The 15,968-nt window shown below is 37.3% G+C and overlaps 1 protein-coding gene across 2 annotated transcripts in view; it reads right to left on the bottom strand.

Moving 5' to 3' along the window:
* Positions 1 to 15,968, bottom strand: part of LOC145261279 (receptor-type tyrosine-protein phosphatase epsilon-like) — a 536,465-nt gene that overhangs the window by 90,627 nt on the left and 429,870 nt on the right. For both annotated transcript variants that reach the window (XM_080119758.1, XM_080119759.1), the window contains exons 8-9: positions 12,684 to 12,760; positions 6,696 to 6,732 (exon numbers count right to left, since the gene is read on the bottom strand). In XM_080119758.1, the coding sequence (XP_079975884.1) occupies positions 6,696 to 6,732; positions 12,684 to 12,760 (114 nt within the window). The remainder of the gene's footprint in view (positions 1 to 6,695; positions 6,733 to 12,683; positions 12,761 to 15,968) is intronic.

Raw genomic sequence — 15,968 nt, 5'->3', positions numbered from 1 at the left:
TTTTTTTTTTTTAAAAGGAAGTCACCACGTATCAAGACCGGGAAGCCACTCGAGGATAAGGGTTATTGTGTGTACAGTACGTTAGTGTTGGAGATTTGATAAAGTGTCTTACTTAAGGAGGCGGTTCATCAGGAATTTGTTTACATTGGACTTGAAGAAATCCAGGTTGTAGTCAGGTGGGAAACAGGCAACCGGAACAGAGAAGAAAGAAGCTTTGTTCATGGAATCTACATTTTGATTTTGGCACAGATAAGGAGTGGAGGAAATTTTTGACAGTGGTTTCAGCTAGGCGGGTGTTTATCGTGAAAGATTGGCGAGGAGGGACTAGAGATTGGAGCTCAAACGAGCACCTGCCATGGAAATAACGATAAAACAAAGATAGGCTGGCAACATGTCTCCTGTGGGAGAGAGGTTGCAGGGAAGAGAAAAGGGCATCACCCACTAGGCCACAAAGCCTATTTTGTACTCTGTCAAGGGAGGAAAAGCTGTTTTTAGCAGCTCCTGCCCAGATGTGGCAGCAGTACTCCATCCTTGGACGTACTTGCCTTTTATACAGATAGAGAATTGCATCAGGGGTGAGATATCTTTTGGAGCGGCAGAAGGATCCTACCATTTTTCCAGCGACCTTGGCAACTGACTTGATGTATGTATTCCATTTCAGGTCAGTAGTAAAGGTCAAACTCAGAAGCTCATCAAAACATGAATCTTCCCCTAGACGAGAGCCATCCATTTCAATTAATGCCAGATGGGGATCAGAGCGTTGATGATGTAAAGATAGGAGCTTGGTTTTAGATACATTAAAAGTAACCACCACCTCCTCCCCTACTGTACCAGGCGCTCAAGATCAGAGGAGAGAGAATCTGAGAGAACTTTTTCATTTACGGCCTTTGATGTGTTGCCATAGATGGTTATGTCATCAGCATAAGATGTCAACGAATGATTTAAGTATGTGTTTAGGGAGATCATTGATGTAGATCAGGAAGAGAGTTGGGCCTAGGATGGACCCCTGAGGGACTCCAGCATTAATATTGAGGGCCTCTGATTTCTGCCCATCAACCACTACTCTTATGAGCCTATCTGAGAGAAATGATTTAATGATCGAGAAAACATTTCCAGTTATAACTGGCAATCTTGTGAAGTAGGCCCTTATGCCATACCTTATCGAAGGCCTTTGATATGTCAAGAGCAATTGCCCTAGAGAGGAAACCTTTGTCAAGAGATTTACTAATTCTATGAGATATAACAGTTAGCACATCTGCTGTAGATCTGGCAGAACGGAAACCATATTGCATGTTACTAAGAAGGTTATTTCTGCTGAGGTGGTTGACTACTTCTTTATTTAATTAAACAGAAGACTTATTGGTCTGTACTGAGAGGGAGATGACTTATCACCTGAATTCTTAAATACAGGGCATACTGATGAGGTTTTCCAGGGTGTTGGGAAGCACTTCTCTTTCAGGCAACACGTAAAGAGTTTTGTAAGTATAGGGGCAAGTTCTAGTTGAAGCTTTTTCAGCACAATGATTGGAATGCCGTCAGGGCCAGTTGCTTTACTGGAATCAAGTTTTTGATTAGCTTGGCGACCTCATGCACAGATATTTGTATGTTGCATAGCGTGTTGTCTGTTATAGGAGGAAATATGGGGAGTTGATGGTCATTGTCGCATAGGGTAGAATTAGCTGCAAAGTTCTATGCAAATAGTTTGGCCTTGTCTGATACTGACGAGATGACCTCAGGCCCATTGATGATTGTTGGGATAGAACGCACGCTTCTGTTCAGGATCCTGTTTGCTATTTGCCAAAACTGGTGGGAACCAAGCCGCTGCTCAGCTACTTTGGATTTAACGGACTGAGCATATAGCTCTCTTGCATTTTTTTATTACTCTTTTGCAGTTGCTGCTGGCAGTCCTGAAGGCAGGTTTAATCTCAGTGCATCTATTACGTTGGTAGCTATGGAAAAAAGTGATTTCTATGCGCGATGGCAGCAGCACATTCAGGGGAGAACCATGGCTGGCTGTTAGGTTTTTGTTGGAATTTTTTGGATGGTATGAATCGGCCTATGCCTAGAATTAGCTATTCGGTCAGGTCTGATACTATGGAGGACACATCCTTTTTAAACATGGAATGCAGTGGTAGATCGGATATAAGTGTACGGAAACTATCCCAGTCAGCGGTAGAGTATCGATATACAGTACGGTGGAGAGGTACATCTCCAGACTTATTGCATTTCGTTTTAATCTTAACTGATACAACCGCATGGTCGGAAGATCCCAGAGGAGAGAGAACGGAACTTGAACATAGCTCAGGGGAAGTTGTGAGAAAAAGGTCTAGAAGGCTAGCATACTGACCGGAAGTACCGGGCACTCGGGTGTGTTCGTGGACAATCTGGGTGAGGTCATAGGCAATGGCAAAATCATGACAGAAACTCCCCTCATCATCTGTCTTGTTAGAGTGGGTAAGCCATTCCGCATTGTGGACACTGAAGTCACCACAGATGTGGATGTTAGCTGAAGGGTGAGCAGACAGGATGTGGTCAATTTTTTCAGATATTCTCTTAAGGATAGTAACTCTGCTATTGTGGGGGCAATATAGGGCAAATATAAATGCAGTGGTGTAAGCAAGTGCAACCCGGAAGCACATATAAGGTAAATTAGGGTCTTCTCTGGAGATATCCCTACCACATGGAAAGCCATCTTTAATGTAGGCACATATTTCATGTCCATGGCGATCTTGGGGGTCAGATTTAAATGTTAAGTTAGAGTATCCTTTAATTATGAATTCGTCAAGGGAAGTGGTCACGGCCTAATGCCAGTTTCGCTTAGGAAGAATATGTCTGGTTTTGTCTCCTGTAATTGGGTTTCAACCTCTGGAAGGTTGGAATGGAGACCCCTGATGTTGGAGAAGGAGACATGGTAGTAGGGGTCTACGTTGGAGGATGGGATTCTAGGTTTACACATGTTATTTTTCTGGTGGTATTTCATATTGAGGATTGGGATTTGTGGAACAGGTCGACAGACTTGGTTAGAGCAGGACAGAGAGGGAAAGTAAGTGAGAAAAAGGCAAGAAAATTTTTTTTTGTAGCCATGATAAGGTAAAGCTGTAACAATTACCCACTAGTATGGCATCGAGAAGCCCCACTCGAAACTACTGCATTGTCCAGAGTCCATTCACCAAATGGCAATACAGCAGCCCCAGTATTTTGCACCTGCTGATAGGATGGTCTCCTTAGTGATTAATCCAAAGTTCGGGTCCCTGACTATCAGGCAGATAACATCAGTCCAGATGAAAGGCTTACTAGTGACATGGCCACAAGGATAGTCATAGGAACAGAAAATTTTCGGCATCTCAGGCTACTGTTCACGAAGTACTGTTGTCCTGGAGAGCAGCTTTTTTTTCACCCTTTGTTAGAAACATCACTCATTGGTGTGAGGACTGAGGGACAAATAAGGAGAAGCAAGAGTAACGAGAGCTGCCGATAATGCATCCACAATGCGTTGTCTACTCTCCATTAAAAAAACAAGGAGGGGGGCTTAAGGACTTATTAATATTTACTTAGTATAAGTCCGTCATTCTAATTCGAAATTTAAGATATTCGAAGATAAAATCCCCTCCCATAATTACGAATGAAATGAAAATGGAATAGATATAGGTTACTTTAATTTCCATTTAAGAGTGTTCAGGTTTTCTTCTTCCCAAGAGACACTTCAAACAAAGAAATTATTTGGACAATTTAGCACTGAAATAATTTTAAAAATACAGGTCGGGAGTTTCCACATGTTCAGATATTCATTAAACTGATTTCTTCTTTGCCAAAAAGGGACCACTATAACGTTGGAAAGTTTTCCACTCACTGACACTTATCATTCGAGTTTTGCTGCTATGCCGGAAGTGGTGGAGAATGGGTTATGGTGGGTGGGATGTTTTCATTTATATTTATAGAGAGAGTAAAGCATTAATCCTAAAACTTTTTTTCTTTTTTTTCCTTCCTTCTCGGGGGGAGGAGGATATTCTAGACATTTTGCATTTAACTTCAGACTGAAATAAAATGTATTAGACAAAATTAATTCATTGTTTTTTCCCTTTGGAAGAAAAAAAGGACCGAGATGCTTTTGGCCTAGACAGAAATATAAGGGTTTACTCGGGTGTGAACATTGTCCCACTATGATATAAAACAAAACACCGTCAATCATTTTTGAGTGAGTATCTGTATTGTGATGCTATATGACTTTTCATATTTGTCAACGAGCAATAAAAATGTGTAATTATGTACTTGTGAATTATCTGAGTTTGTTAAGCATTTATGTGTGTAAACCTTTCTAGTTTCAGTGATTCAACTGACCATGAATTCCCTGACATTTACAACATTGGTGAATCCGACGTGATATGAACACACAACCCCATTTCATTGTTTCTCATCATTATCGGCTAAGATGGTGACCCCGGAACACATAACTTTCTGAGCTTTGTTTAGTTATTTTCGTTATGCTCAAAAACAATAAACTTTCAGTATTGCTATACTCCACTACAAGATTCTTTCCTTTCAAAAATTCATTTTGCCCACAACATTATTGCTAACACACGATTGTAGACGTTCACAAAAGTGTTCAATAACTCGATGGATCATTTCGAGTAGAATAGCAACTCAAAACGAATAGCTCGTTTTAATTCTTGAAGAGATCGAGGGCAGTGGCTGAATACGTTTGCCTTCAAATATCCCCTCAAGAAAAAAACGCAGGGGTTTAGATCGGGCAATCCTGCGGGCTAACTAATATCATCACGCCAGCCAAGAAATCAAATGATTTGGAAACATTTCTTAAAAGAAAATGCATGAATACAGACATAAATGAATTTTGACCTAATTACAAAAAGGAACAATAAAATTGTCGTTTGATGAAAACCGGTTTCATTTTTTTTTTCTTTCAGACCCTCTACTACTTGACCAGTTGTAAACAAACCCCAAGAATGATAGGAGCCTTCTATCTCGTCTGAACATGACATAATGTTCAACGAGTGAGATCAGAGATGCGCTGCTGTACAACTTATGCTCTCTACCGATCCAAGTTATGACACAGGACCATTGCCAGCACCCTCAAAATGCATCGCTGGATTGCCACAAGTAACAGGGACATGCCCAGAGTGACGAAAACAAAGTTTCTGGCCAAGATTATGGTCTTTAGTGTGGTTTCAAGTGAAGTGTCATATCAAAATACGTCACATCTCCGAAATCGGCTTGAAAGTCAACACCAAAGTGTACCTGGATGAGCTGAAGAATGTGGTGATCCCCTGGTGCAATCAGGTGGCCGCTAGAAGACCCTTAGTGTGGCAGCAGGACTCGGTGCCGGCCCATAAGTTCAAAGACACCCAGGCTTGGCTTCAGAAGGAGTGCTACGACTTTGTAGCCTTCTCTCACTGCCTCCCCTCTCCTCTCACCTGAACCCACTGGTCTATTTCGTTTGGTCATATGTCGAGAACATCACCAATATGACCTCCCACAACACCAAAGGCACCTGATTGCCACTATCCACCGAGTATTCGCCGAGCTCTCGCTGGCATTTGTGAAAAAAGGCATGCTCCCATGTTCTGACCAGCATCGAGGTGGTGATTGAGACCGAAGGCGGCTACATCGAATAGATGGCAGCTCTACTACATAATCAAGTTATCTGAATTGATTTGTTTCAATAACAATTTTAAAATAAAGTTGTATTGTTGTTTTCTTTAGGGCGATAACTTTATTGTTCCACCCTGTAAAATGGCATTTTACGTACCTTTAAAAAAAAAATTATTTATTTAATTGTTATTTAATTTTTTTTTATCAACAAATATGTTAGATTATTTTGGGACACCCTGTATTAAGAAGACAGCACCTACTAAGGTTAAAAGCCATTTGAGGATAAGCCTTAATGAGATTGTTAGTCGGATGATGAACAATACAATGAGATGATTGAAAACGATAAATGAACAAAATCTGATTACTTAAGAGGACGACGTGACAAGTATTTGTTGAGATTAGACTTGACAATGACTATATTGTAGTCTCTAGGGAAGCCATCCTGTGGCAATGTGTTCTAAAGATGAAAGGTTTGGGGAAAAAACTCTGTTCATGGAAATTCTCTTTGGTTTTAGGTACACAAAGGAACAAAAAGAAAATTCTTTAGTGATCGATATAAGACGAGTTCTTGCTGTAAATATTTGACAAGGAGGAACCAGAGATTGGAGCTCGGTCAGGCACCTTCGACGGAAATAAATATATTAACAATGACACACACATATTTTCCCCCAAAGTTCAATTCAGCTGAAGGTTTTTTTTTTTTACATAGGAGTCACCACTTATCAAGGGCCGGAGGCCACTCGAGGATAAGGATTAATGAGGTCAGTATGCAAAATTAGGTCTTATGGAACAAACTAATTTTTTCACACCATGTGGCATACTCGCTCACAACTGAAATCAATGGGGGACTTTTGTCAAAAAAAAAAAAAATGGCTTAGGCATTTCATAGACGTATCTAGCCACCACCTTGTGCAAAGCCTGACACAAACATACATTCGTAGCATAAGATGGAAGCGACTTTTAGAATTATTTTTGGTAAAACAAAAAAATAGTACGGCTCCAAAAGAGGGGAGGTAAATAAAATAGTAGAACAACGTATGTGACGCATTAAAGGGAGTGAAAAATCGAGCAAGTATTGTAAAGCTTACCCTGAGTTGCAATATATTCTCTGGATTTGCAAAATCCCTGTAAAGAAAAACACAAAATTTAATATGAATTACAATGTAAACAAAAATAAACTTGCAGGTATAACATATATTCCCTACTGCTACATATATAGAAAAATTCCCTACTGCTACATATATAGAAAATGCAGCTGTTAAACCAGATATAGTGATTTGGGACAGAGCAAACAAAAAAGTGACCATAATAGAGGTCAGTGTACCCAATGATACAGGGCTTAACAGAGCTGAGAGGGAAAAGATAACAAAGTATCAAGGACTTATGTATGATATGAAACGAAATTGGAAATTAAAAGACGTTTCAAGTATACCAGTCATCATAGGAGCAACTGGGCTTATGAAAAAGAACTTTAAAAAGTACATAGCAAGCATACCCGGTGAACCAAGTGCAAGTGAAATACAAACGATTGCACTGAAAGGGACGGCTAGAATCCTGAAAAGATCTCTTGGTTGGACTCACTAAGATAGGGGTAAATGTCAGACATCTGGTTGGATGTCCCATCCCCTAAAAGAAAAAGTTTAAGAAAAATGAAAAAAAAAGAGAGGTGTCCCAAAAGAAGCTGACGGATTTTAAATTTGATTAACTTCCTCAATATTTAAGTTATGCTTACCAATTTTCATATGTAGATAGATGAGTCTCTCCGTGATTTTTTGAGATATAGTAAGATATCATAATCTCCTTATTCTAATTTTATTTACACAACTTAATCTAGGGTACGTTTTTTACAAGGTCTAATCTTAGTTATGAAAAATGATGTTACTCAAATGTCCACCATTTTCATTTTCACACTTTTGTGCTCTCTGCAGGGCACTTAATGTTTCAGGGCTTATGGCCCTAATTTCCTCCTCTATATTATTTTTAAGGGCATTTATTGTGGCTGGTTTGTTTGCGTATACCCGCTCTTTGAGGTAACCCCAAAGAAAGAAATCTGCAAATGTGAGATCTGGCAAGCGGAGTGGTCAATTTATCTCATAGCCACAAGAAATTATTCGGTTGCCGAATATGTCCTGAAGCAGATTTAATGTTTCTCGTGCCGTTGCACCGTTGCGCCGTTGCACCGTTGCGCCGTTGCACCGTCCTTCTGGAACCGGATTGATCGAGAGACCCCAATTTGATTTGATCTCCTTCTTACTGATGTGGATGGATCCTCGGCCACACTCTCTGCTAATCTCTGAGGATTCTCATCACTTCTTGCCATATGGGTCTACCAGATTTATGGAGGTCACATACAGACCCTTGCTCAGGAAATCGAGCCACCAATGCATTGGGAGTAGAGGAATTTCTTGTGCTGAAGTTTCGTCGAAATTCTCTTTGAGTTTCTGATATTGACTCATTCAACCAAAAATACGACTTTACGATAAATATCCGCTCATGATGATCTTAACGCCTCATGATGACCTTGGAAGGGTTACTCTAGATGATCTAAAAAAATAAAAGAAAACTATAAAAAATTAAGAAAGTCATGAATTTTTTTAACCATCAGTTTCTTTTGGGGCACCCTGTATTTACATCTTCATCATATTTTTATATCTTCATCATATTTGGCAACAAGGAATAATAACACAGTAGAAATTGCCAGATGTAAGAAAAATTAGACTTTGGAATTCCCTTCTGCATTCCTGCTTCCCTAATTGTACTGACATGCAGAAGTTAAAGTGTAATGTAAACAGACATCTTGCTGCTCAACTCCCTACACAGTATCCCTGCAAATTATGTCCCTGATAGTAGCCCTTACATCAGTGGCACTGTGACTTGTTTGGGGTAAAAATGCAATTAAATGTTGCCTCAAGTAACAGCACTTAGATGGATATTCCACCAGAATAGATGAATTCTTGTCTTTGAATGCCAATAAAACCAAAGGACCATAAGAAAGATGCACTATAGCACAGTTTACTGGTCAATTTTTTAAAAATGGAAATCGCTCAAGACAAGCCGTGAAGCTACTTAACGTAAGGAGCTAACAAGAACAAAAGACGATTATTGCAAAGACAGGGGTGCCTATTGACCTTAATTTTGAAAAGACCAAGGTTAAGAGTAGGAGGAAAACAGTCAGCAACGAGAAGAATCAGGGAATAGATAAGATAATTGTGAAGAATACATTCCATAATAAAAAAATGCCTCCGTTCAGTCTAAAAAAAGACTGGATACCTCCTGTAAGGGTGGTTGCATATGTAATTGTGAGGCAAGGGATACACAATCCTCAGCTGCACTTCTCCTGAACTGGTATTGCCTGAGTCTAGTGGCAAGAAGTCCAGGCCGACTGAAAATAATGTCGAGATAAACAAAGAGCACATACAACACCTGATAATCGCAAATGGTCACTCATTTTAGTACCGACTAGGCTCAACATTGCCTAACTTTGGTGATCTAACGGGGAACCGGTGTGTCAATGTGATTATGCTGTAGAATTATTGAATGTTCTGTTTGATTAAAATTTTTAGTTATTTAGAAGTAGGGTGACTCAATTTATGCCATAATACTATCTATACAAAAGGCTGAGACTAGCAACATCACGTCTGTGAGAGAGGTTTCAAAAGAAAAGATAGGGTTGGGCTAATTAAATTGGAGATGCGTTTCTGTTGGGGAAGGGAAAATGAATGTTCTTTGCTTCTTTATCAACTCCACATGTGAATCGTGAAGGAGAATTATAAAGAAACACTCGGATATAGACATCAAGTGTTAACGAAAGAAAAGCCCCTTACATTGAAATAAAGTGAAAAAAAATAAAAAAGAACACATATATCACCCTACTCCGGCTATCCGACTCCAGCTATGTGAAGAAAGGATATAAAGAAGATTTCATTGAAGAAATATGAAAAGCGCCACAGTATGAATGCGCCTCTGTCTTATCAAAGAACCAACTGTTGATTTTAAGAAATTATTTTTACATAATCACTTGAATTAAGATTAAATGTAAAAAAGTCAAGTATCATGGCTAAATTGTGCTCTAAAAAGAAACATTAATTTCAAATGCGCCTTTGTCTTATAAAAGAATCTACAGTTGATTATATAGGCTGGGCCTTTCTGCTTGTGTGGTGATAAAACTTCTCAAATGCACTTGTGATGTTAGGTTGTATAAAACCGTTGAATTTGGTCAAAATAGGATTTCTTTCTTTGATTGGATTTTTTTCGATTATCAATACTTATCAGATACATTCCGATACAAAACCTACGTAAGAACACTTCCAGAAACATCAAGCACCTTCGTGTGAAATTAAAACAAATGGTCCAAAAGCAGTCTGAAGCATTCCCAACGTTTCTGTGGCATTTTTTTCCAGGTTTAAACAGAATTTTATTGCATATCGTTCTTCTAAGGTGCCCTCATGTCCAGATTTCATTTTTGAAGTCTATCACTCTGACAATCAGACTTTAGTAGGTTGTATTCCAATTCCTGTTGTAGCTGTTCATTTGAACTTGAAACCACAAAAACTGGTCAGTCATCTCATAAGGTGCATTGCAATAACATACTGAGTTTTCAAGAGACTATGAGAATTTTGCAAAAAAGTGTGGAAACTTACTGAAGACACCTCGGAAATATCCCTATCCACCCAACTAGTACCAAAATCCCCCCCTTCACTATAAAAATCTCCAGATGTTGGAAGATTTCCTATTCTGAACTGCTTGAGTTTGGAAATTCTCTTCCTGTTTCTCTGATCGTACTTACATACACAAATTTAAATTTTAAATGTATGTGAACAAACATCTTGCTAAACTCACCCCTTATAAATCTGACTTCTATCACAGTAGCTCATTATGCTTCTGTGAATATGCATAGTTTGTGTCAAAGGAAAACAAACGTATATATAAAGAATAGGAGAAGCACACTTTAGTCTTTGTAGGCAATCATCTAGAGATGATGTCTCGATAAAAAAAAAGTCTCTATCAACTCATAAGGTTAACGTTAGGAAGAACATCTGGCCAATCAAAATCTTGTCTCAGTTAAGGAAACAACTTTAAAATAAACCTGACCAGAGATGTTTGGAAGCCATCTAATACAGGCCAGCATTTAAAACGGATGTTAAATCATCATCATCATCATCATCATCATCATCATCATCATCATCATCATCATCATCATCATCGCAATCATAATCATGATGATGATGATGATGATGATGATGATCATCATCATCATCATCATCGTCAGCATCATCATTTTCATCATCATTATCATTAACAGGCCATCATTATCATTGTCATGACCATCATGATCATCGTTATTATCATCATATTCATCATGACCATTGTCATGATCATTATGATAATCCTCGCCATGATGATGGCCATGATGATGATTACGATCATCATGGCCATCATCATTGCCATCATTACCATCATCATAATCATCGTCATGACAATGACGATGATAATGATCGTCATCATCATCATTATCAACATCATAATCTTTGTCATCATGATCATCATTGTAATCATCATCATTATCGTCATCATGATAATGATGATGATCATCATCATTGTCATCATGACCATCATCTTAATCCTTCTCATCATCATCATCATCATCATCAGTTTAATGCCTGGGATATGTTGGCTTTTAGAAATTGATTTATATCTTGCCAGTTGTTTATTCCTTGTTCTCTCAAATCAATCTTTATCACTTCCTCCTGTGTTTTCTTTGCCAACTGACCATGCTACTTCAACTGTTCTACGTCTACTAACCCAACACCTCTCAAGTATTTTTTTATTACCTGCACTGAGGATTGAACCTTCAACCTCCAGAAGAATGTCACTTACAACTGAATTTTAGTGAGTACTTTATCTGTTACGCCAAGTGGTGATACTTAGAATACAATTGCAAATTACTTAAAGCTCCTACCTGGTCATGGCTGACAGAACAAGAGCATGCAACCCTCCTAGATTAAAATTCTATGCAGACTCCCATGTGTATTCATTATTTTCTTTGATTTTTTTTTATAGGATTAACGACTCACAAAAGCGGCCACATGAATTAAGAATTCAGAGGAGGGGCCACATGAAGGTAGCAAACATCCATAAGTGAAAGTGATGCTTTCAATCCGACTGGATTCGGACTTGGCAAACATAGATTGTTAGCAAGCAGTGGTGTCCATTTAACCTCCCACATAATCCAAAAAATCATGTAGGGGTGTGATGGACATGCGTGAAAGCACCCGAGAACAGTGTGTGCGTGCTCTTCCTGGACACCCCTTCAGGTACAAGAATGAACACGCCCATGCGCAATATAAGGATGACCCTCAAGTCATTCGGCAGTGCCGTTGTAGATTACTCATAACATGTTTGGTGAATTAAGTTATCAGAAGTTGATGGGGCGAATTTTTTTTCTTTCTAACAGGGGGAACCATTTTACATTTTACACGGCTTAAAATTGAACATTTTTCAAAAAATTTTTTTCATACTTTGAAAATCTAATGCTTAACCGATAACTATAAAAAAAAAATCTGATGTATAAAACTCACTATATCTGTCTGTTTGTTCGTCTTCATATTTTCAAACTATCTCTTCCAAATCTAAAAGTCGCAGAGCGGCGCTAGGGGCCTCAAATGATTGGATTTTTTATGGACCTTTCTTTTGTGAGTCTTTAACCGGTTAAAATAGTTTTATGAGGTCAAAAATAGGTCAAAATTTAAAAAAATCATTATACATTTTGTATATTAATCTTAGTTTATTTTTTATCAGTTCATATATGTGTCACGTTGGTGCAGTGGTAACGTCACCAGATTTGAATGCTACAGTTTTGCTTTTGGTTTCGATTCTAGCTGATGGCTCCCCAAAACTTTTTTTACGACTCTATAACAACATATACGAAATCTGGACAAATTAAAATATCATATTTAAGTATATTTTACGACCGGGTAAAACCGGGCTCCCCCCCCCCATCCCGCTAGTTAATAATAACCTTTGTGTGTATGTGTGTGTATTTTATATGTTTGACCAAAATTGATTTTAATACTTACATCAACGTAATTGGCATTTATATAATCCGTTGTGAAGCCCTGCGGAATTTCCCGCAGACTTATTCGAGCATGATCATCTGCAAATAGAAAGATTTTGGTACATTTCCATGTTATTCAACTTGTTTATAATATGTAATTTAAATTAAATTAAATTAATATATATATATATATATATATATATATATATATATATATATATATATATATATATATATATATATATAAAATACAAATTACAATTAAATTTACCAAAATGATCCAAGATGGTAAAACTAAAGTATATTATAAATATTAAAGAATTGATATTTATAAAGTAATCTCAACCAGATGTAAAATCTCAACCAGATGTAAAAGCTCGATAAAACCAAATAGGAAATAGAGCTTATAACTTTTTAACTCTTTTTCAAAGTGTTTTTAACATGTTTTATTAACTATTTACTCCTATATATATATATATATATATATATATATATATATATATATTAAAGTTCAATTCACAATTTTTGAAAACACACTTTCTTTTATTTTTTCGTACGAGTATATGTTACAGATCTGTTTCGTTAGCAATCTTCAACAAACAATTAAAATATTTTATCACTGTATTTTTAAATGTAGCAAAATCTTCAGACAATTCTATGAAAAAAACAAAAACATATCCAAACAAAATCTTTGCATGTCACAAACATTCAAAATCATAGGTATGATTTTGACTTGGGGGGGAGGTCATCAGATTTTTATCTGTTTGTCAACTCTTTCATGAGGTTTGAAAACACTTTTTAAAGGACGTGTCAAGAACGTCTAATGGGTAACGTACTCACTGTCTTTAGGTTTTGGTTTCTTTTCTTTTTTTTTTACAAGAATTGAACTGCTTAGAAAAAAACAAAAAAAAACAACATAATACTCCCATGCACATGTCTCGGTTTCTTTCCGTTTCTTTTTACTTAACTTTTTAAAAGGAATTTAACGTTGTGTTTAATACCGGGCAACGCCAGATACATCTAGTTTCATTCTGTAGACAGCACCCATTCTGGTCGAATGTCTTTTACAGATGAGCAATAAAACTGAAAGTAATTTGTTGCCAATTCCATCTTTTCACCTGCCTGACATTAACTCTGCCAATTTGTTTATTTTGACCAACCGACCACCTTACACCTCAAACATCCCATAATGACCGTTTATGAAACTAACAGATCTAATTTATGGCCAATTTTGGAGTTTCCTATGCATTTCAAATTTCTTGCTGACTAAGCCATGGACGTCTTTGAAATGCTTATTTGTCCCCTAACAAAAGGAGGGTGAACCTATAAATTCACCCTTGTTCGTTCGTCTGTCCGCACTTTTTTCAATAACTACACATAGGAATTTTTAAAAATTTTGCACAAACATTAAACATGATATGAGTAAAAAAGTAACACAACGGATTTTCTGTGAAAACTCCGGTTGCCCCCACCCAGGGATGCCTTTCGGGTTAAAATGGCTAAAATTGACACTTTTGTGCTTATAAAAAAAAATGGATGCCTTGGATTTTTATAAAACTTTCTAAAAAGTTGTAACTAACTGATTTCTATATAATTTTGTTTGTCTATACTTCATGAAAACTCTCGGGTGTGCCCCGGGGGCTCTTTTAGGGCTAATAAAAACACTCCATTTTTGGGACTATTTTACCATATTTGTCCAAAATTTTCTGTGTATGTCTATTTAACAGTTTTGCATGGTGTTGAATTCAAATTTAAATATGTTAAGGCCTTGGGAACTTTTGGGGCTAAATGGGGGGGGGCAAATGCTGAACTTAGTCATTTATTTTTTATGCCTAGTTCACTGTGCACTCACGGGGAACCATGCATACTTCACTTATTATTATTATTATTATTATTATTAACACATTTTGTGTCTGGCTGTTTTTATTTCCGATTTTATGTTCATAGGCGGATCATAACAAATGAACATAGGTTATCAACATCTTCTTTTCAGTCTTCTTTTATTTTCCACAAGATTCTGGCGGTTCCTAACAAAACACTCATTTGAAGTACTCCAACATCGAAATGGATCCCAATTTTCTCAATCCACTTGTCAAGTCCTTTTGTCACATCTCCTCTAGGGCTCCCATCACAATAGATTCAACTTCTACTTTCTTCAACTTTTCTTTTCTTTTTCTTCCACATTCACATCAGCTGGCATTGTTATATCAATGATTATTGTCTTGTGTTCCTTTTTTGCCAACAAAACTAAATCTGGTCTCCTTGCTTCAATCACATTATCACATTGGATATTCATATTCCACAATAATTTGACATTATCATTCTCCACCCCCCTTCTGAAATATGCTTGTACTATTTTTCGTAGCATTCCAACTCTCTTTTCTTGCATATATTCCAATAGACATTTGTTGCAATATTGTCATGTCGCCTCTTGTACTTCGTTTGACCTAATTTCTCACAACTACTGATGAGGTGTTGTACATTCTTATCTTTCTGCCAATTCAGTCGACACAGGGGACCTTCAACCATTTTATCAATGTGATATTTTGCATAATTTGTCTTGAGTGGTTGCTCCTATGCAGCACATTAGGGCTTCTGTCCCAATCTTAAAGTCACATTTTGACAACCATTGCAAGTTTTTTTTCCTTGTCCACTGCCGCTAGTAGATCTCTACTGAAGTGACCATTTTTTCATTTCAGCTTCTTTTATTTTATCTAATTCCACAATTCCTAAATAGGTGTATCCTTCTTCAACCTTTTTTTCATTGCCTCGTTCCTTCCCTTTTAATAATTTTTCACCTTTTCAATTTCAGAGTACCACCCTTCTTCATGCCAAATTTCATACCTATGTCATTACTAAACATTTAAACAGTTCTCACAAGTATACTTAGCTGGTCTTTGTGATTTGCATACAACTTCAAGTCATCCAAAAATAACAAATCGTTTACGAGGCACTTTTTCATTACCCACTCATAACAGGCACTTACTTTTCGTAATATGAATAACAAGAGTACCATACTCAAAACAAACAACAGGGGAGTTTGGTAGAGGTCATTCTTCACACGTACCGACAAGGTCACTTATATATTTCTAGTTTTGATAACATGAATAGGTTAGCCTAGTTGATCTGGAACAAAAAAAAAAAATAAAATAAAATAGATCCCATATCCGGAACATTTTTTTGTTCCTTTTTTTAAGGGATGTGCTGTTTGATCAACACTGCTCGGGAGCCATGAGTTAATATACTGTTTTGTTTTAAATCCCAGAGACAGTGTTTCATGGTAAACAGCTGATGATTCCTGAATTCT

The sequence above is a fragment of the Euprymna scolopes genome, chromosome 37, assembly GCF_053919585.1.
Source record: "Euprymna scolopes isolate OS-2025 chromosome 37, ASM5391958v1, whole genome shotgun sequence".
In the NCBI taxonomy this organism is placed as follows: Eukaryota; Metazoa; Mollusca; class Cephalopoda; order Sepiida; family Sepiolidae; genus Euprymna; species Euprymna scolopes.
Note: the sequence above shows the minus strand (reverse complement) of the source record. Positions and strands in the feature narration are given on the sequence as shown.